Genomic DNA, 19954 nt, shown 5'->3' on the forward strand with positions numbered 1-19954 from the left:
TGCGGTGTCTTCAGCCATTGCGAGCCACGTTAGGGAAAGTTAGCTGGGGCATATTCCTGGATACATATGCTCAGTAGCGATGGGCCGTGCAGATGGGGGCTAGAATGATGACTTTGAGGGGCCGGTCGATCTCGCGGATATTTCACGGTCGCATGATTGTGAACGACGCGCAGGCAAGTCGATGATGCTGGGAGCACGGCAAAGTGGAATCCTCGATATTTTGTTTGTCCGGCACGGTGGGCTGTTTGGCCGTCGGCGCTGAATCAGCCCTGCCGCTGCTCCGGCACTGGCCCCCCTCGTTGAAACCGAGAGGGCGGAAGTCGGCCGGCCTGGAAGAAATACCACCTTCTTAAAGATGCCATTCTTGGTGAGTGTGAACGCCAAAGAAACCAGGCCGCTGCCATCCACTTGGCGTGGGCCATGGAAGGCACGTTAGCTTTAGCCATCTCAGCTAGGCAGGGGTCAAAGAGAAGCTGGGGCTTGCTGGCCAGCTGCACACACCTTGCAGCAATGGCTCAGCCTGGGAAACGACGAGCCAGTAAGATGTTACAGATGGCGGAAAGGGGTAAAGCGTTGGTGTTGAAGGGCGTGGTGGTGTGTGAAGTTTAAGAGGGAATGGAGGGCTTCGGGCTGGGCGAGGACAAGGTTTGGTGGGCAGATTTCGAGGGGGGACAATAGCGCACGTCCCCAAGCTTTGTACCTCATTAACTAGGTACCTGGACTGAGAGGCGCTGGAAATTTGGCGAGCACCTGGCTGGTACAAGACGGCCACGCTCCGTTTTTGCAGCACAACAGGGCAACATCTGTGTCTATGTCTTTATTCGTACCAGAGTTGCCTATCGAATGATGCTCTTGCAATTCAGTAGAGTTGCCGAGATGCCGACATTTATCGCAAACTTGGGACGTGTACACATACCTAAAGTACAGTATCATTTCTAGCTGCTTTATCCACTGTATTTTAATGCTTCAGTGGGGTATCGGCCACCAAAATTTCGGGCCCTGCTCCGCTAACGTGGCTTCCGTCGCCGGGGGCTCTTGAAGTCCCTGCAGGCCGTCCCGCCCAGGACAGCCTGTCATGGAATCAAATCAGCTGTCGCAGTGTGCAGCGGTGGTGATGCTACAGATTACACTCCCAACACTGCTTAAGAATGCCTTGGCGCTCGCTACCAAAAAAGGCTCCAGTATGGCAGCCCCATCCTTGCTAGCGGCCAGCTCATCTGGGGTCCGATGCAGACAGCGGTGGGCGGGTGACGGATATCGAGGGTGCCAAAGAGGGCAGCTCCAAGGTAGACAGGCCATGACGAGGAGATGCGGCTCAATTCTTCCGTGCCGTGCTGAGCCTGTCCTTAGCATCTGCATTTTGAATACTTGAAGCATTTTTTTTTAGAATTGATTTTGATGGGAGAGTCCTGCCTACTGAGGCTGCTCCGATTGGGTAGGCAGTCTAGTAGTTATCATGGTCTGGACAGGGTCTGGGCAGCTACTGGTAAAACAAAGGTCTTGAGTACCTAGGTACTTACCTTTACCTACGTACAGAGCTTCTACAGCGGGGCCCTTGCGTCATCTGCTCAAGTTACAGGGCATTTTAGTGGTCCTGCCCTGTAATCCAGCGCTGTATTTACCTAGACAGGCGGGCACGCTGGCAGAGACAGGAACGGAGCTTTCCAGGTGGGTGGATGTGCTGAGAGAGGCTGCCCTGTCCACCAGCAGTCTCCCATTCCACCTGAGTTATCCCATCTTTTGTCCACCCTCCTCCTACTGATACTTCAAAGGTACATGGTACACTTGCGGATACACCACCATCGTTCCCCAATTCCCACTTTCCGCGTCAGTCGACCGCAAGACATCCCATCCTTTTGATGTATCTGTCTCTCGCACGATCGATCAAGCTGCTGCACCTCGCAGCCATCGCTAGCCAACGCCCTGTCGCCGCACCCCTCCCCCCCGGTCTCGTGCCCCCAATGCTGCTACAACTCGCCTGCCTCGCCGGCTTCTCCATCTTCCAGGCAATTATATCATCAAGACAAAAGCCAACATGACCCCTTCTTTTCCCAACCAGACCAGACTAGCTCCGAAGCCTCTCTCCATTCCGAGACAGATTGGTGTGCTTCGATTTCCGTCTCCGCATCACTGCTACCCATCATCGGCCATCATCTGAAAATCCATGACCAAACACTACCCTTACTCATTGACAAATAGTTTTGTCCCGATTACAAGAACACAGTCCTGCCGCCGATTTCCATTCACCTCTTCATCTGCGTCTGGACCCTTTCTTTGCATCCAGCCTGTCTGCCCGTCTATTACAATAACGTTACGCTTCTGTTCTGCTTGTGGCTACACATAAACCACACTGGTGGCGTCTACTTAGCAGCCTCGCTTCAAGCTAGGAAACCGCCTCTCCGGCGAACCGGCTTATTGTCACAGCTCGGCCTGCCCTGTCACTTTGTGGCTCCCGCATAAATAAATAACTTTCTAGGACAAAACGACAAGATTGGTCTTGTGGATCTTCGCTCAGAATTACCCATTGTCTTGCTGCGTTTCTTTTTCCTCGCCGACCACCGAACCTGCCCTCGCTCGCTAGCCTGGTAGATCACTTGGTCAAGCCCGTCATTCTAAACTCTCGCCGACGACTATCCCTGTTTTTCCTCGGCCTTTATATTACAATAGTTTGCCTGTTGGATTTTGCAGTTACATGCCCATAGCTGTCTTCTGCTGCTGCCATTGACCGACTTTCTTCCTCCTACCGCCCCGCGACGGCGGCTCGCATTGGCTGCGACAACTTCTAGTAGCAGGCTCTCTCTACTCTCTCGCCCACCATGCCTGCCAGCAAAGTCCTCGTCTACCTGCTCCGCCGCGACCTGAGAGTTTCCGACAATCCTGTTTTCCAGCGTCTTACCTCGACTTCAGACCATGGCTTTACTCACCTGCTTCCCGTCGTGGTCCTGCCACCCGACCAGGTAGAGACGTCTGGCTTCCTTCAGCCTGGTCAAACCTCTCCCTTTCCACCGGCCAAGAGCAAAGTCGGCAAGTTCTGGCGATGTGGTCCTCATCGGACCAAATTCCTCGCCGAGGCTGTCTGGGATCTCAAAGACACACTATCTTCCCGCCACAGTGATTTGATTATTCGCATCGGACCCCCGGCTGACGTCGTCCGCGGTATTATCCAGCACCTCAAGTCGTCAGGCAAAGGTGCCGTTTCCGCTGTTTGGATGACCGACGATGTTCCCTTTGAAGAGAGACGGCATCAGGCAGAGATTTCTGCCATATGCGACAGCGCCAACGTCGACTTTACCCTCATCCCAGACGAGAAATACTACATTGACGAGTGCGTTGCTGCCCAACCCAAAAGTCTCATTGCCAACCGTTTGCATGCGTCTAACACTTTGCCAACCATCTAGTCGCGATCTCGACATTGCTACCCAAGAGCTCCCCGATGTATTCACAACCTACCGCAAAGCGCAGGAGCCACTACGCGAGAAACCTCGCGCCGTTTATCCCAATTACAAGGCTTCGCTGCCTCCGTTTCCACCAGCGACGTTAGTACCGCCGCAACCCGCGCCATTCCAAATACCCGATAGCCTCGACGCTCTTCAAAAATCTCTTGTGAAACCCCTCGTTTTCGACTTGCCAAATGCTCCCGTCAAGCCGGAGGACGCTGAAACTGCCCATCCTTTCCTCGGCGGCGAGCAGAACGCGATGAATCGTTTGCAGCACCTGATTAAATCAGGTGCCATATCGACCTATTCTGATACTCGTAATGGTCTCCTCGGTGCCGATTTTAGTACCAAGCTGTCCGCTTTTCTTGCCTTGGGTTGCCTGACTGCCAGACAGGTGCATGGCGAAATTGTCAAGTTTGAGGACGGCACCGATGCGCAGTACCAAGACGCCGCCGGATATGGCGAGGGCGAGAACAATGGAACCAAGGCGGTCCGCCTAGAGCTTCTGTGGCGCGACTACATGCGTCTCTGCACCAAGAAATTTGGCACAAAACTGTTTGGCGCCTCTGGATTTCGAGAGGTCGACGGATACTCCAAGAAGTGGAAGACAGGTAGCAGCGCCACGGCCAGCCCAGGCCAAGATCCTTCGCCACAGAAAGTGTTCGAAATGATACAGCGATTTTTGCAAGGCAATACCGGGATGGGTCTGATCGACGCATCGCAGCGGGAACTATTTGCGACTGGTTACACATCAAATCGAGCGAGACAGAACGTCGCGAGCTTTTTCGCGAAACACTTGGATATCGACTGGCGCTACGGAGCGGAATGGTACGAATGTATGTTGGTTGATTACGACGTATCATCAAACTGGGCGAACTGGCAATACGTTGCCGGTGTTGGCAACGACCCTCGTGGCGATGCGCGCATCTTTAACCCAGTGAAGCAAGCCTTTGATTATGACAAGCAAGGCGATTATGTGCGTACGTGGATTCCCGAAGTACGAGATTTTGAAAACGTTGAAAACGTGTTTCAAGCATGGACGGCGACGCCGGAGGAGCATGCGAAGCTCGATCTCACCAACAACATCATGGTCACGGAGCCACTCAAGAAGATTGATTTTACTGTCGACCGCAAGCCCAAATCGCAACGCCGTCCCTTTGTTCGAGGAAGAGGATCAACCAACGGACGAGGTGGAAGACGTGGAGGAGGCGGAGGTGGCGGAGGTTCATCCGGTCTCGGTCGTGGAGGTATGCCCATGCCCACGCACATGTCTGTCGTTCCCGTACCCATGGAAGGCATGGGCCCGGGTGGATTCCCGACAAGCCCTCCCATGTATGGCACAGCTGGGATGGGATACGACCAGCAGGGCTATGCGTGGAGTCCTCCTCCGATGGGTATGCACCCCCCTCATCACCACTCAGCACCGCCACCTCATCATTGGAATGTCAATGGTGGCGCCCCAGTCGTGAGCAGCGGCTGGGTGTCCGGGGGGGCGCCAATGTTCAATGATTACAACAATATGCAGTACCGGGGTCGTGGCAACATGCGCGGCAACTACCCGGCCGGGGCAATGCAACACAGGGGAGGCTATATGCCGAACTAGCGGGGGCCAGATCGCGCTGCACCGGGAGTCACACGAAAAACAGCAAACGAGAAACGGAATCGGGTATATACTAGCTCATGGGACATTATAGACGGGGTTATTCTATCGGTTTGCGTCAACCAGCGGTGTTTTCTGTTTTTCGAATTCTCTGGTTATGCAGCGGTTGCTTTTCCAAATGTAATGGGGGATGTTATGACTATATGATACCTCGATCTCCGTAATTTGACGACGATTTACTGGTCCATAGACATGAATGATACTACATAAAGCTGCAACTCTAAGTACGCCTCAGTAAATGGATATTACATGTGCATTGTCTGTCGAAGATTCACAGGCGATTGACGGAAGTGGCGGCACATGTTGGCGCTCTCGCTAGGTCGCTTCAAGAACTAGCCAGGCATGTTGGCATGTACAAGCAGGATCCAGTCGGTCATTCCACGCGCCACAGTTGTATGTTTTTTTTTTTTAAAAAAAAAAAGAAAGAAGAAATCGGCTGACAGTTTTTACATACAAATCGGCGTACGTATTAATTGTCTAGTCGCCGTACATCGTCATACATGTTCTGCTGGCAAGACTCACAGGGAGCGCACCTAGCCATTTGCGAGTTGTACGACCCGAGTCTTTCTCCTAGCAAAGTTTCCGTTCTGGCAATCAAGAGCTACCCTGTACTGAAGATCTTACTCACAGTTAGTTCAAACACTTCAAATGTCTCTGCGCCTCACCATGCTGGGCCTCCACCGCCGCCCGATGCCAAGGAGAACTTCAAAACTACTTTGCGTCCCGGATGCCGGCGAACACTGACAAATTGAACTAAAAGGCTTTCAAAGCCCTTTGAAAGACTTTGAAACACGTCAAAACACATCCAGTGACCTCGACCTGGTTCAGGGCGCGCCATGTGGTTCCTGGCTTACGATTGCGCAATCTGCCACTTTGTATATAGTTACTGCACCGCCACAAGCGCCGGCAAAGAAGGTGCTGGTAATTACCTAGCTTCAGTCCAAGCGACTCTTTTGGATTGAAAACGTGGCTTATTACTGTTCCACTCACGCGCTTTGTTTATTCACACATGGCAAGTGGCTAAACCAGTGGCGCATGGAGGCGACGCCGAGGAACCAACATGTACAAATACGAGGCAGCCGAGATGGAAAGAGGTGCAACGACGTGAGGCAGCTCAACATTTTCTTTCCCGCGTGTGGGATTTTGATGCCGTGCCCTCTGTAGCCGCTGTCACCGGCTGCATCTACCCGACCTGCAGCGTAGTTGACCGCTCCTGCCGCGCCCTTGAGATGTCCATGTTGTCTGCCTCATGGCCAGGCTGTATCCAAACTTTGATGTCGGTATCTGACTTTGCCCACGCAAGCCGTTCGCTTCCTTGCTTGTTGTATTTTAAGGGTCATTCTCTGTTTTCGCGTCGTGTCGCGCGACAAAGGCTCCGGTCGCGGCCAGCTACTTTCCGCTTCCACGTCGCACCGCATCATTCTATTTAGCCTCGCCCGTTTTCAATAAGAACGAAACCTGGGGCTTCCACAAACACGTGCCTTTTTGCCTTGCCCATACTGTGCACCAGATACCTTGCACCAGAAACCCCAGGGGCGCCTAGTGCCTGGGCCTGATTGGGCACATCAGACCAGCGATTCATCGTCGCACAGCTCGACGTTGCACACATCACCACCTGCGATCCCATCAGGCAAGGCATAATGAGCTTATATAGAGCTGACGCTTCTTCGAGCTTCGCCTTTCTCGAAACTTTGTTTCGCCTCCGAGTTTCTCGATAATTCGATCGGATTTCTGCGATTGTCGTCTGTCGAGAGAAGAAGAAGCAGGATCGCAGATTCAATTAGTGCTCGTCCCTTTTTAGCCTGTTTCTTCCCAACCTGTGCCCATCTGGCTAGATTAAGCGAAGAGTAGCCCATGGTCGACAATGGCAGAGTTGGACAACAGCAGAAGCCCTACTCCTCCTCCTCGCGCTGGGAGGATGGCACGGGAAAGTCCTGGAAGTGCAGGTGTTCTGGCTCCTGATACCGACAGGAGAAAAGAGAGACGGGATGCAATTCCAAGGCTCGTCGCTGCTCATAGACAGCCTAGTAGTGCCACGCATCTGTCGCTCGAAAATTCCGAGTACCTCGCCTCCGGAGACGTTTGCGTTCGAGAGGACGCACCACAGTAAGGTTCTTCTACTTTCTCTTTCTTTCAAAATGTTTCTTCTTACAAGCTTCAAGACAGGAACCGGCCCCTACCTCACCTAGGCACTTTCCCCGAGTTCACAGAACAGTGCACCTGGTGAATGCCAGTCTGCGGCTTCAAGAGGTCGTGGGCGATATGCACGACGAACATGAGGAGCGTTGGCAGACCACCGAGACCGAGGAGCAGTTCGACGCGAGAATGAGGCTCGTGGAAGACGAAGTGTACACTGTGCGCGAAGCCATGTCGATAGAGTACTTGAAGCAACATCATGTCCCTCTCTTGTACAATGCCGTTAACCTCCGGAACGTGCAACACAACCCAGAGCGCTACGCGGGCATACTACGGCCGTTTTACAAGCACCCACCGATGGACTTTGACGCGCCGATGAATTTCTTCTTTGAGCGGCAGTCGCTACGGTGGCAAGAGTTTATCCGCTTCCAGGCACACAATCGCGGTCTCCAGACGATGGACGAGCCATTCCTCGACCAAGCGTACGCAGCTGCCCTGCTCCGCGAGGCCACCTGCGGTAGTCATTGGCGGCACATATACCACAACTGGAAGGTGGACCACAGCGAGGGTCGATATGAAGAATATGTAAACAGGCGCAAAGACGAGATGGTTTTTCTAAGGGACCAGGACTGCGAGGACTTTGTTGACTACCAAGCCGCGGTTCTCGCACGCCTGGACCGGAACGGTGTGCAACGCCTGGATAAAAACAATGCGGAGCTCCCGGGGTTTATTTTGAGCCCGAGGTTCTGGGATCAGGATCCGATGACGACGTGGACAGAGTACCTTGCCTATGAGTACTGGCAGATGGAGCAGTATGACGAGGATGTTGACGACCACCGGCCCGAGCATGATATAGCTTACCAGCGCCTTCAGGCAACTGTCACCCTGGGAACCCACGAAACGGCCGACTTCCTGCCAACGGAAGATGCCAATTTGCAGCGGCGCGTGGAGCTGGACGAGGCGTACGCGCAATTTGACGAGGCTACACTCAACTTCGTTCGGCTAGAGCAAAGACGAGTGATGTGGCGAGACCCGGCAAATACATACATGATGCATCATCGCAGGACACGCGTGCTGGCTGAGGCCCAAGCCGAGCTTGAGGCTGCCGAAGCCGACAAGGACGCGGCGGTATGGCGCGAAGAGCATATCAGGGAGTTTCTTCACGAGACGGAGACGTACCGGGAGGCGTGTGACATTCGCGCGCGGCACAACCACTTGCTAGCCTGGGCCAGGAGTGAGTACGACCGCAGGATGGGCGAGACGCTTGCGACCTCTGGACAAGCGGTGGATGATTCCTCCTCACGGCTCAGCGTTTCGTTTCAATTGCCCTCGAACATGTCGGCCGAGAGTGTGACACAATGGCAGGAAACAAGCGACACAAGTCAAGAAGAGCAGGACATAACTCTTCTTAGCAGTGTGTCACCGGTTGCTGCTGAAGTTGAGCTCCGAAATGATGTTGAGGACCACGGTGGCGTTGGACCACTCTGCGATGCTTCCTTGTCCTCAGCCGTTGGTCAATCCACCCTTGTCGAGACTGTTGCTGAAGAGCCAGCTGCCGTCGAGCAGAATCCAGTTGAACCGGGTCCAGTCGAACAAACAAAAATCGTACCACCTGCAGCCGCGCAGTTCTCTGATGGGCGGGATCTCTCGGTCGCACCCGCCGCTAGTACGACCGACACAGTCCCTCCCGCTAATACCTCTACAGGGCCGCGTAGAAGTGCGCGCATTGCTGCGGTCCACGGGAAAGCTACAGAGAAACCGGCACAACAGACCATTCAGACAAGTCGCCGGTCGGAAAAGTCGTCCAAGAGAGCTGGCACCTCCAGAGGCGGCCGAAAGCGCGGCGGCAGTAGGGTTGTTGCCGAAGAAAAGGTGCGGGATGCAGAACCGCCAGCGAAACGGACACGGCGGCGCACTGCGAGGAAGTAGGCAGTTAAGGGAGGGTCTGCATGCGGATATTTCTTTTGTCACTTTTCTTATTCTACATGTTTTCTGCTACATCGTTTTGTTGGGAGCGTTTCCCACACATACAGGTCACAACTAGTTCTAGAATGGGGAAGTATACCACTTGTGGAGCTTTGGATTGGTGTGGTGTTGGCTATAGATTCTTTACAAGTCGCAGATGATACCCAGGAAATGTACTTTTTTTATTATCTTACTTTCTACGCTGCTTTCGCAACCTTTCGAGCGGCAAGACCCTCAAATATCTCACCGATTCCCCCTTTACCCACAGGGAAAAGAAATGGAAATTACTCTTGTCACACTATAGCGCGTTTTTGAGAGTGTACTCGCACAGATTCTTGTGCGCGTTCGCTCGAGTTTACTTACGCGCCAGTCCTACAGCGGCCCATATGCTGTACTACGGCAATCGGGAAGCTACACGGCATCTCATCTGGCAAGAAGAAGAAAACAAAAGGGCAATACCGAAATGCATCGTGAGTGACATTGGCGCCTGTGACATTCTAGCGGTGTGAGTGAGGAGTTCAGCGTCAGATTGAATGGGAATGGTAGATGTGTGTAGATGTGCAGGTGGTGGTGTAAGCTGGGGATCTTGGGTCAGGACAACGGGCGGCGGGGAGCGGTTTGGGGTTGTATGCAGCTCACACTGCAAAGATTGATATTATTGGGTTTTGAAAGGAAAATGTAATGAATAATTTAATGGAATGGAAATGGGCTTGGGCAGAGGCTACCCCACGGCGTGTCGACACTCGAGCGGTCAAACCTGGCCTTTGATTACGAGGGAAATCATTGCTAGCCTCAATAAATAGCCTCGTCTTCAAGCTTTTGATCAATCTCATTTTTTATATGCCTTCGAATATGTGCAAACGTCCAAGCCCTTTTCCAGCCTTCTCGCTGGGTCGGAACAAGTAGGGTGCTGAGACCATTCCATTGGCAGAGCAGAGAAGCATGCGCGACACCATCCGGTCCCCTTCCCGCTGGGCAATCTACATCTTCCTTGGTATTGACTTGGGCTCGCTCTCATCATCCCATGTCCAAGCAAATGACAGCCGCAGTACATCGATCCAAGGCTACTGTCGGAGACTATCCAGTGAGCAGCCGCTGAGCTATATTCCACGCTTCTGCGTGCAGTCCCTTGGGCGAGTGCAGTCTATTGGGTCGACGCGAGGCGTTGCGAGACTATTGGATAGATTTATAGACAAACAAAGGCATACTTGCAATCCGTGCCACCCCTCGGCGGTGCACAGGGTGCAGGCATAACCACATAGGTGCCCATGGTTCGGGTGACTGCATTCGAGTGCAACGTGATACAGTTGAGCCTACGAGAGGACCTTGGCCCCTGCCTTTGTATTCGTGCAGGTCGTGTTTTGCTAGGCGAGCCGCAGTATATGCTGTGCGTTCCTGTATATAGCCACTAATATCAGCACATTTAACGCCCTGTACGCTTCGACCTCGGGGTACGACGTATAACCTCGGGGGTCCTGTGGACAAACTCGTGTATATATTGACTCTGAGAGACCCATGAAACTCTGTTCGTTACTTACCTCTCATTCCATCGACTGCATCTCACAAGATCTTTGCTCCGTCATTTCCGTTGCAACAAAGATCTTTTACCTTTGGTCTTTTTTCGCCGTTGATAAGCCCTTTGACAGCTGTACTATAGAAGACCATAATTCACAATGGCTACCATCTTCAACGGCTTGGCAGGCTTCTTCGGTAGACGTGCGGGAGCCGCCGAGACAACCACCGATAGTGCTCACTCCGACACCAATGAGGAGCAACCCTCAAGCCCGGCCCAGAGCGTGCCCGAACAAGACCTGGCCCCGGTCCAGCACTCGCGACGTTCATCCAGCGCCGAACACAGCAGTGCCTGGGGACCAATCCCCCCGACCAGAAGTCCGACACGACCGACCGAGGACACACGAGGACTGCCGCCGTCGTACCGCTCTGGAGACTACTTCAGTCAACTACCAGTAGACGAGAGCGACGACGGTCGGCTCCCCGAGGGCCTGACACCCTTCGAGCAGCGCTGCAGCGTGCTGCTCATGCACAGGAACTCGCTTCCGGAGCACCGTTTCACGGCCGAGGTGGAGCATGAAAAGACCAGGCTCGCGGAGAAGTGGGCGGCCTGCAACCTGAAGAGGGAATACTGGCTCGAGGGACAGCCGCTCGCAGAGCTCGCCACGGGGATTGTCCAGCATCGCTGGAAGGAACAGGGTATCGCCAACATTGAGTGGTTCTTTAGCCCTCGAGCTAGCCATCGCGACGTCTGGAAGCATGAGAAGGTTGGAGACGACGACGTGCCAGAATGGGTTCGCGAGATGGACACTACCAGGCCATTCTTCCAGTTCATGCACGAAGTGGCAGTCGAGCGCGATCATCTCGAGTTCCTCGCCTACCCGCCACTGCTGACACCAAATCTCCTAACCTGTGCTCCGCGGGAGAATCGCGAGCCAACACCAGACGATCTGCACACGACGGCCTATTACAACGTGCGGTACGAGCAGTGGGTGGCTCGCGGCATTTGGGACTACAGCTGGGGTGCTCTGCCGGGCATGTTTTGGAGGCACGAGATGGACATCCGCGTGCTCTTCCAGGAACACTTTGACTCTACGGAGGGCATCCCGGACTCATACCTGGAGAGGCCCGTGACGGATAAGCTATCTTTTCGAGGCCGGAGGATCGACACGCTGCGTCACTTCCCAGAGGTCGTTGTACACACCCTGCGGGACTGGGCCAAAAACAATCCCCCAAGCCCAACGATCCAAGAAACCCCGTACTTTGATGACAATTCTCCGTCGCCGGCACCAAGGAGGGCTGTGGGCAGATCTGGTGCTCCGGCTGAGTCGCTCTTCGCGGAACCCAATTCGCGCCACTCACAACACGTCGGCGTTGTGCCCGCAGCGCGACCGAGCGAGCCTTTGCGCGGTCGCGGCCATGGCGAAGAGCAACGAGCCTGGCCGGAAGACAGCCTGTTTGGAGGCGCGCCGAGAACTAGCTTGTTTGGAGGCGCTCCTGAGCCAGCTCAGAGGCTATTAGGTAGCACCCATTCCCACAGACCACATGCCTTGCCGAAGAGTGGACCGTTCAGAGTCCCTCTTGGGCCAAGACAGAGTGCATTCAGTCACCTCCAGGTCGAAGGGCGACGAGCTTCGCCCGAAGGCAGCTTGTTTGGAGGCGCCCCGAGAACTAGCTTGTTTGAAAGCGCTCTTGGGCCAGGCCAGGGACCCTTCGGTCCCTCCGAAGTCGAAAACCAGCGAGCTTCATCACCAGTTCGTGGCTTACTTAACATCACTCCTGAGCCAGGCCAGGGACCCTTCGGCCCCGCCCAAGTCGAAAGCCAACGAGCTTCGCGACCAGATGGCGGCTTGTTTGGCCGTACTGCTGATCCAGGCCAGGGACTCTTCGGTCCCGCTCAGGTCGAAGAGCAGCGAGCCTTGCCAGTAGGTAGCTTGTTTGGCGGCACTGCGAACGCAGGACAGGGGCTTTTCGGTCGCGTCCAGTCGGAAAACCAACAAGACTTGCCGCCAGATGGCAGCTTGCTCAGGCCATTCCCGCCAGTGCATGGCCCGCCCAGAGAAGCCGCTGAGCCGAGACAGGGACCGTCGACCGGAGACGGCGTGACAAGGCAGGCTCAGCCGGGCCCTTCAGCTCAGCGAGCGCCCTCTTCGAGCTTGTTTAGCGGGTGGTGCGGGCAAAAGGCGTCCATTCGCGAGGAGTCAGTAGCTTCGGAAGAGACGTGGTCGTCTGCATACGGTGACGAGAACGAGGAAGATGCCCTCGAGGCCATCCACAGGCAGTTCCAAGCCCTGCAGCGCTCTACGGAGCAAGTGCTAGATGCACACCGGTCACTCGCTGCTCAGCTGTCGAACAGCATGCAGCAGCGGCCCTCTGCTCGACGAGAGCCCACCAGAGGACTCTTTTCCGGGGAGACGCATCAGCGTCGCGTGCTCGGTCCCCTGCCTTCGTCGCAGAGAGTGTCCAAAAAGACCTCGAGAAAGACGTCAGTGGTGCGCTCGGTCGAGTCGTCTGGGTCCCGTGCAGCGTCGGTGTCCTCGGCGGCCACCACGGTCATTTGGAATCCTTTGCACGCGCCATCTCAAGCCGAGCCTGGAAATTCCGCGGCCGCAGCAGGCAGCAGCAGTCACGAAGCAAGCACAAGCTTCGCGGCCAGGGAGAACAGCCCCCGGGATGGTGGCTTCGTGACCAGTGACGACGACATGCCTCGGGGTCAGGACTTCGTTATCAGGGAAGACACCCAGGATGTCGAGGAAGATACGTCGATGGAAGAGCCCAGCACAGAACCGACTCCTCGGTCCAGGGCCAAACGGCGACGCCGGGATTCCGCAGAGCGAAAAGCTTTGCAACCTCTTCGCAGAAGCAAGAGGAGAACTGGAACCCGGTAGTATACAGCATCTGCTTTTGGTTCGTCTTTTTTTTCAAAACTGCATTGCGAGCGTTGTGTGGAATTAGTGTTATGATGCCGACATGTCGGCTTTGGGCGCACATGTACTAAAAAAAAAGGAATTAATATGGCGTTGAAAGGAGGATGGACTGAATGAAATCATGCTTGCCTATTTTGAGGAATCTTCTGGGTTGGTTCCTCTCGAACTTATGATGCATTTGTGAATGTCGTGCAGAGCAAGACGCGTACTCTGCGTGCCGCCTTAAGTAGACTCAAGCATCTATACGTAGAGACGCTTGTATGGTCTAGAGTGACGGAGATAAAATAGCACAAAAGAGAATCGAAACTTAGGCTACACGGCGCTTTACTTGGCTGGATCGATGCCTGGGTTTTCTGTGGCGGTCGCGCTCACTCGCGGGCGTGCTGTTGTACGTGGAACTTGATAGAAGGGCCAATTGAGCTTGGAAGTAGGGCAATAAATTCGGAGATGCTGGCCCGCAAGCCACATCGATGAGCGAACCGCGATGTTGATGGAAGTGAGGCGTGTCCGTCGCAAGTCTGAACTGAGAAATCGGCCTAGTGTAGCCTGGACGTTTTCGTCCGCATTTTCGACGGCATCGAATTTCTCTTTTTGGAGGTGAGGAAAAAAGCCCAGGGTCTGAATTATTTTCCACGCAAACTACAAAAAAAATTACCTCAATTAGAGAACTTCTGTCCCAAGCTAGAAACGCTTCTACCATACAAGGCACTTTCCTCGGGACCTGCGTCATTGGCAGACCCTCATTTGACTAAGCTCCAGTTTGCCCCCGGCGAAGAGTCATCGTCGCAAACTATTTTTCTACTACAAGAGACGACACCACTCTTCCGCTCGCGGCGAGTGCAGCTGCAAAGCAATCACAAAGACCATAGGCACCAACAGGCAATATGGCGCCTCAACCCGATGATTACACCGGTCGCCCGCTGTACGGTACGCTCGCAGTCGCAAAATACCACCCCGCCAAACGCGCCCGTGGCAGCTAACCAGCATCGCAGCCTACGATCTTCCTCCACAGCTCCTCGGCTCGATAACGCTCAAACCCAATGTCGAGGCTGCCGTGCCTGCCCCATCTCTCGATTCAGACCGGCCGAGCTCGCCGAGCACGAAAAGCACCGATTCTGCGACCACCGATGCAAGCCTCGTCGGATCGCAGTCTTGTTCGCTGTGCGGCCAGACATTTACCAATGTCCTGGACCAGCGCGGACACCTGAAATCCGACCTGCACCACTACAACCTCAAGCAGAAGCTGCGCGGCAAGACCCCGGTCTCGGAGACGGAGTTTGAGAAGCTAGTCGAGGACCTAGACGAGTCGCTGTCTGGCTCTGATTCGGACGATGACGAAGAGGAAGAAGACGATGCGAACGATACTACGCTGACTGCGCTCCTGAAGCGACAGGCCAAGATTGCGGATAAGAATGCCGCCGCAAACGACGAGGACGGCGAAACAAAGGTGCAACGGCCCGTAAAGACGCCGCTGCTCTGGTTCAGCTCGCCACTGCTTCCCAAGAACCACTTCTTTGGGATGTACCGCGCACTTTTTACGAATGAACAACAAAAGAATGCCGACTTCGCTGAGGAGTTACGCAAAAAGCAACTGGATCCCGTTGCAATCCCTCACCCGGCCAAGGATGGCACACTGGCACCGATTGCCTACAAAGGACCTCATATCTTTATGTGTATGATTGGAGGCGGCCACTTTGCTGCCATGGTGGTGTCCCTTGCACCGCGCCAGAGCAAGCACAACGCGCCCATGAATCGTGAGGCGACGGTGCTGGCACACAAAACTTTCCACAGATACACAACGCGACGGAAGCAGGGTGGCTCGCAGTCGGCAAACGACAGCGCCAAGGGTGCAGCGCACTCTGCGGGCTCAACGCTGAGACGATACAACGAGCAGGCGCTGGTGGAGGATGTCCGGGAGCTGCTTCGTGACTGGAAGGCCTTGCTGGATACGTCGGAGCTCCTGTTTGTTCGGGCGACTGGCATCACAAATAGAAAGACGCTGTATGGGCCTTACGACAATCAAGTTCTACGACATACCGATCCAAGAATACGAGGTTTCCCGTTCAACACACGCCGGCCGACACAGAAGGAGCTAATGCGATGCTTCATCGAGCTGACGAGGCTCAAGGTCCGCGAAATCGATCCTGCCAGCGACACCAAGCCCGAAAAAACGCCAGTCCCTTCGATACCAGCAGCACCGAAGAAGCCAAAGCTTACCGAAGAGGAGCAAAATGCCCTGCTACACACCACCCAGCTGCAAGCCTTTATTCGACGCTCCAAACTGCCCGCCCTCCTGTCTTACCTCACCAGCAACAAGCTGTCGGCCGACTTTGAGTTCCAGCCTCCCGAGTCGCACCACCACTCGCCGCGGCTACTGCACCTCGCGGCGTCGCAAAACTCTGCGCCCCTGGTTCAGGGCCTCCTGACGCGCGGCGGCGCCAGCCCGCTGCTCCAAAACGCCGACGGCAAGACATCCTTTGAGCTGACGGGCGACCGTGCAACGCGCGACGCCTTTCGCGTGGCGCGCGCCGAGCTGGGAGAGGCCAAATGGGACTGGGAGGCGGCGCGCGTGCCCGCGGCCATGAGCAAGGCCGAGGCGGACCAGCGCAGCCGGCGCGAGCAGGAGGAAGCCGACGCAAGGGAGGCGGAGCGGCGCCGCGCCGAGGAGGAGAGGCTCAAGACAGAAGGGCCCAAGATCCCAGAGCCGAGGAGACAGGGTGGAAGGGGACAGGTGCTGGGCAGCGCTGCCGCGCCGCCGCCCAAGACGGCGCAGCAGCTGCGCGAGGAGGAGGCCAGAGGGATGACGCCGGAAATGAGGCTGCGGTTGGACCGCGAAAGGAGAGCGCGTGCGGCCGAGGAGCGACTGAAGAGGCTCCAGGGCAAGTAATTTGATTCATCAGCGGAATTGCGTTAGTGACCTGCCATCCTGGCATTCTGGCGTCCCGGCACTCCTTTTCGGTCGCCCAAAAATAGATTCAAGATCTACAGCATCCCAATAAAAACATGGGCATCATGGGACAGCCTGGCAGAGCAGATATCGACATGATGAATAATGCTGAAGAATAAAAAAATAAATGGGAAAGTCAGGTCATTTATCGTTTGTGCATGTCCGAGCCACAGATCACGTCTATACGACGCAACTTGTTCGCTTGCGGTTGGTGAACGGTGGCAGCGCGCGCGCGCCCAAAGCGGGCGTGCCTAAGCGGAGATTGGGGAACCGCGGTGCATTGACGTCAAGTCAAGTGCAGAGTTGTCCGATAATTATCGCCGCCTCAAATTCCGATGGAAGTGGTTCGGGTTACTACTTTTGGCGAAGCAAGAATCCATCACCTCTTGGCGCGTAGGTCCATGCCCAACATGAGGAAGCGCGTCGGGAATAGGTGGACGGGAGCTTGGTATGGAGGTGGTGGCAGATACCCCCGGCCGGGTTCATCGGCCAACGTATTTCCGGTCTGCGTGTTTGTTCATGTCTTGCCATCAGCGCACGTTCTACCAGTCTATTTATTTTTGCATCTAATTTAATTTTTTCATCAGACAAAATTTTGCGGCGCATGCATGGTATACAGTCCCTCGCGCTGTCTTCAACGGAAAGCGTGTCATCGGTTGTATTCGATATGTTGAATATCGGTCTAAAATCTGTGCATATCCAAGGTTCTACAAAAACGCGCAGCTTCAAGCCTAACAACTCCTTCCAACTTGGCAGAGTAGCATGGCAAACGCCTCAAAAGCTGTGTTCACCTCTCCCAGTCTAGGCGGCAGGCTTGTCCTTGTCGCCGCCCTTTTCCGCAGTTTCATTCCCGGCCTTGTCTCCGGCCTTGTCTCCAGCCTTATCTCCAGCCTTATCTCCGGCCTTGTTTCCGCCGGCGCCGCCTGTCATGACCTCGAAGATGGTCTTGTGCGCCTGCCGGTGCGTCTCGCGCACCGCGTTGTTGTCGGCCGCCGGGATGGGTTCCAAGGCCGACGGCGGGTTGGTGGTGTACTTGGCGTGGTCTTTGAGGATGTCGCCGATGCCACCACCGGCACGCGCCTGCAGCTGTGCAGTGCTGTCTACTGATGCAAATGGAAAGAAAAGAGATTAGAAATGTGTTTTTTTTTGGCGTCTAGTGAAGAGGACTCTTTCCTCTTCTTCCTAGGGTGGGGGAATGCATACCTTCAACGACCGGCAGCGCGATCGCGTTGACGACAAGGTGCGCCGCAATGTAGAAAAAGGTGGTGTACGAGAGGTTCATAGTGCAGGGTATTGTATCGTGAGTTGATATGGTGTAGTGTTCGTTCTTGTTCGAGTAAAGATGATTCTGTCCGAGGATAGTTGAGAATCTTGCGGCGTTGCTCGCCATATTTATATCTGTCGTTGCATGTCATCAGCACTCAACAGGGACATCTTTCTGCTCCTAGATAGCCCTGTTCATGTTCCATCACTGAAACATCTTCAGTTGCTCCCTGCATTATTTCTCCAGCTTCACATCTATGAAAATGGTATCTGAGACCAGGTCGCCATGTCTGCATGCCTCCTGACGAAGGCACCCGTACCTCGTTTGCACGCACTTGATCGGTCTTGAAACGCTTTCAAGGCTGTGATATAGTCATGTTTGGAACAATTCAAACGTTGAACCCATATCTATATACATGGATCATGAAAAGGCCGTCGGGGCTGATGAGATGTGTTTACACTGGATCAGTGGCTGATGACCCGAGCATGCCCGATTACGCGAGCATCCCGACTATAGCGAGACATGTGTGTCTGACAACGTCCGAGATCCGGCGCATCAATTCGAAGACAATTATGCATGAAAGGTAGCATTTTGTATTTTTAGCGTGGCTAATGCAGCTACTGTATTCGGGATGGTTATCAGATGAAATGCTAGACGCCAAGAAGCGGCCATGCTGGTGTTTGGTCGTTGATGCCCGTGTTCAGACACATGTCCCAGCCCTGATCCTCAGGCTTGGGTTTGAAAATTGCAGATCCAAACACAAATATCAGAAACGTATAGAAAAAGAATACAAGTGAGAAATGTTTACATGTTGTGGGTTTCGCGAAACCGGTCTTCGCAACCGAGCAACAAACTTTTTGATGCTTGGGACTAGTTGCAACCGTTCTTATCAGTGCTCCAGGACACAGGCGGCGGTACCGGGCAGCTACAGCTATTTGTTACCCTACAATTTGAACCTAAAGGCAAGATTTCAAAACAAGTCATGATTTGCTTTGTGTCGACACTTGCGCGCAGTAATTGAGCCTACGAAAACCAAATCGCCGTTGCCATGGTGTGCTACCCTGGATACTGTTTACATGGGCGCCTCCCCCCCGCTGTCGCGCGCACAATCAGTGGCGCGCTGAAGAGATCAAATCTGGGGAGCAGAGACATGGCTCACCGAGACCAAAACGCACAGATATTCTTGCTACCCCGCTGCCGTATTCATCTAATTGCAAAATCGCTTAGGCCTCTCGCGTCGAACGAGTGTGTGCGCAGGCTGTGCGCCAATTGAGCAAAATAGCTGACAACGGATAGTTGAGATGGCTTCGCCTGTCAACATTGCATGTGGGATGCCAAGCTGCTTTCTCCACGATAGCCTGCGCAAACAAAAGCTACTTGAGCAAGAAAAAACAAAGTTTTCTCCAACAGGTTCACGAAGCGCCTCCCATTGAAGTCGTGGACATTGCATCTCGCCTGGACTGGCCAATGGGTGCGCTGTGGCGCTGTGCCTGGAAGCTTAAACAGTAGAGCATGATGATCATGCAATTTCCCCCCACGCCACGCACAATAATCACTTCACAAAGGCAGCTAGCTTGGCACCCTGTGGCCGACAATACCGGAGTGGCTGGAACAAGGAAAAAGAAAAATTTGCACTGGCCGGTGGAAAAAGTAAACAGCACTCGAAATGGCAGTAGCCGCGATCTGTCGCCGATTACATAGCCACCTCCGTGAGCAGAAAAATACGAGCGTGATATCCCGTCGAGGGCTGCAACGTCTCAGGTTTTGGCCGCATGATGGTGCGCCCCAGAATAGCTAGGCAAAAAAGCTGGCGCGCAAAGAACCCGATCAGCAAAAACGGGTTGCGCTCTGCAACCGGCGCAAGGGGACACCGAGGGGGCAGCAGGAAACTTGTCGCTTTCCCCGCAAAGTCAGCCAGGGAACAGGAATAGAAAATAGAAGAAACCAAAAAAAGCCATGTTGGAAAAGACTCTCCTACCCCGGCACCTAGAACTCCCGGGAGAACATGGCTACGGTACCGCGCCACGGGCTGAACAGTTGGCTCGCGCTCCGTGTAAGTCGCTGGCCCGAGTAGGAAATAGATGAATTGTGGGACTCAGGGGTCGC

General features: G+C 54.4%; 6 protein-coding genes across 6 annotated transcripts; 4 read left to right on the top strand and 2 right to left on the bottom strand.

Moving 5' to 3' along the window:
- Positions 1–2816: 2816 nt before the first annotated feature.
- On the top strand, positions 2817–5040 carry LMH87_002042 (uncharacterized protein; the record flags this gene model as incomplete). The annotated part of the gene is made up of 2 exons (XM_056193431.1): positions 2817–3325; positions 3399–5040. The coding sequence occupies 2 exons, from the start codon at positions 2817–2819 to the stop codon at positions 5038–5040; spliced, it is 2151 nt and encodes a 716-aa protein (XP_056050471.1).
- A 2319-nt stretch (positions 5041–7359) lies between these two features.
- LMH87_002043 (uncharacterized protein) lies at positions 7360–9162 on the top strand (the record flags this gene model as incomplete). Its single annotated transcript, XM_056193434.1, has 1 exon — positions 7360–9162. The coding sequence occupies one exon, from the start codon at positions 7360–7362 to the stop codon at positions 9160–9162; it is 1803 nt and encodes a 600-aa protein (XP_056050472.1).
- Positions 9163–10384: 1222 nt separating this feature from the next.
- LMH87_002044 (uncharacterized protein) lies at positions 10385–10743 on the bottom strand (the record flags this gene model as incomplete). Its single annotated transcript, XM_056193435.1, has 2 exons — positions 10385–10593; positions 10737–10743. The coding sequence occupies 2 exons, from the start codon at positions 10741–10743 to the stop codon at positions 10385–10387; spliced, it is 216 nt and encodes a 71-aa protein (XP_056050473.1).
- A 128-nt stretch (positions 10744–10871) lies between these two features.
- Positions 10872–13598, top strand: LMH87_002045 (uncharacterized protein; the record flags this gene model as incomplete). The annotated part of the gene is made up of 1 exon (XM_056193436.1): positions 10872–13598. The coding sequence occupies one exon, from the start codon at positions 10872–10874 to the stop codon at positions 13596–13598; it is 2727 nt and encodes a 908-aa protein (XP_056050474.1).
- Positions 13599–14521: 923 nt separating this feature from the next.
- On the top strand, positions 14522–16524 carry LMH87_002046 (uncharacterized protein; the record flags this gene model as incomplete). Its single annotated transcript, XM_056193437.1, has 2 exons — positions 14522–14564; positions 14630–16524. The coding sequence occupies 2 exons, from the start codon at positions 14522–14524 to the stop codon at positions 16522–16524; spliced, it is 1938 nt and encodes a 645-aa protein (XP_056050475.1).
- Positions 16525–17385: 861 nt separating this feature from the next.
- Positions 17386–17866, bottom strand: LMH87_002047 (uncharacterized protein; the record flags this gene model as incomplete). The annotated part of the gene is made up of 2 exons (XM_056193438.1): positions 17386–17687; positions 17788–17866. The coding sequence occupies 2 exons, from the start codon at positions 17864–17866 to the stop codon at positions 17386–17388; spliced, it is 381 nt and encodes a 126-aa protein (XP_056050476.1).
- Positions 17867–19954: the final 2088 nt, after the last annotated feature.

Source organism: Akanthomyces muscarius, chromosome 3, assembly GCF_028009165.1.
Source record: "Akanthomyces muscarius strain Ve6 chromosome 3, whole genome shotgun sequence".
Taxonomy (NCBI): Eukaryota; Fungi; Ascomycota; class Sordariomycetes; order Hypocreales; family Cordycipitaceae; genus Akanthomyces; species Akanthomyces muscarius.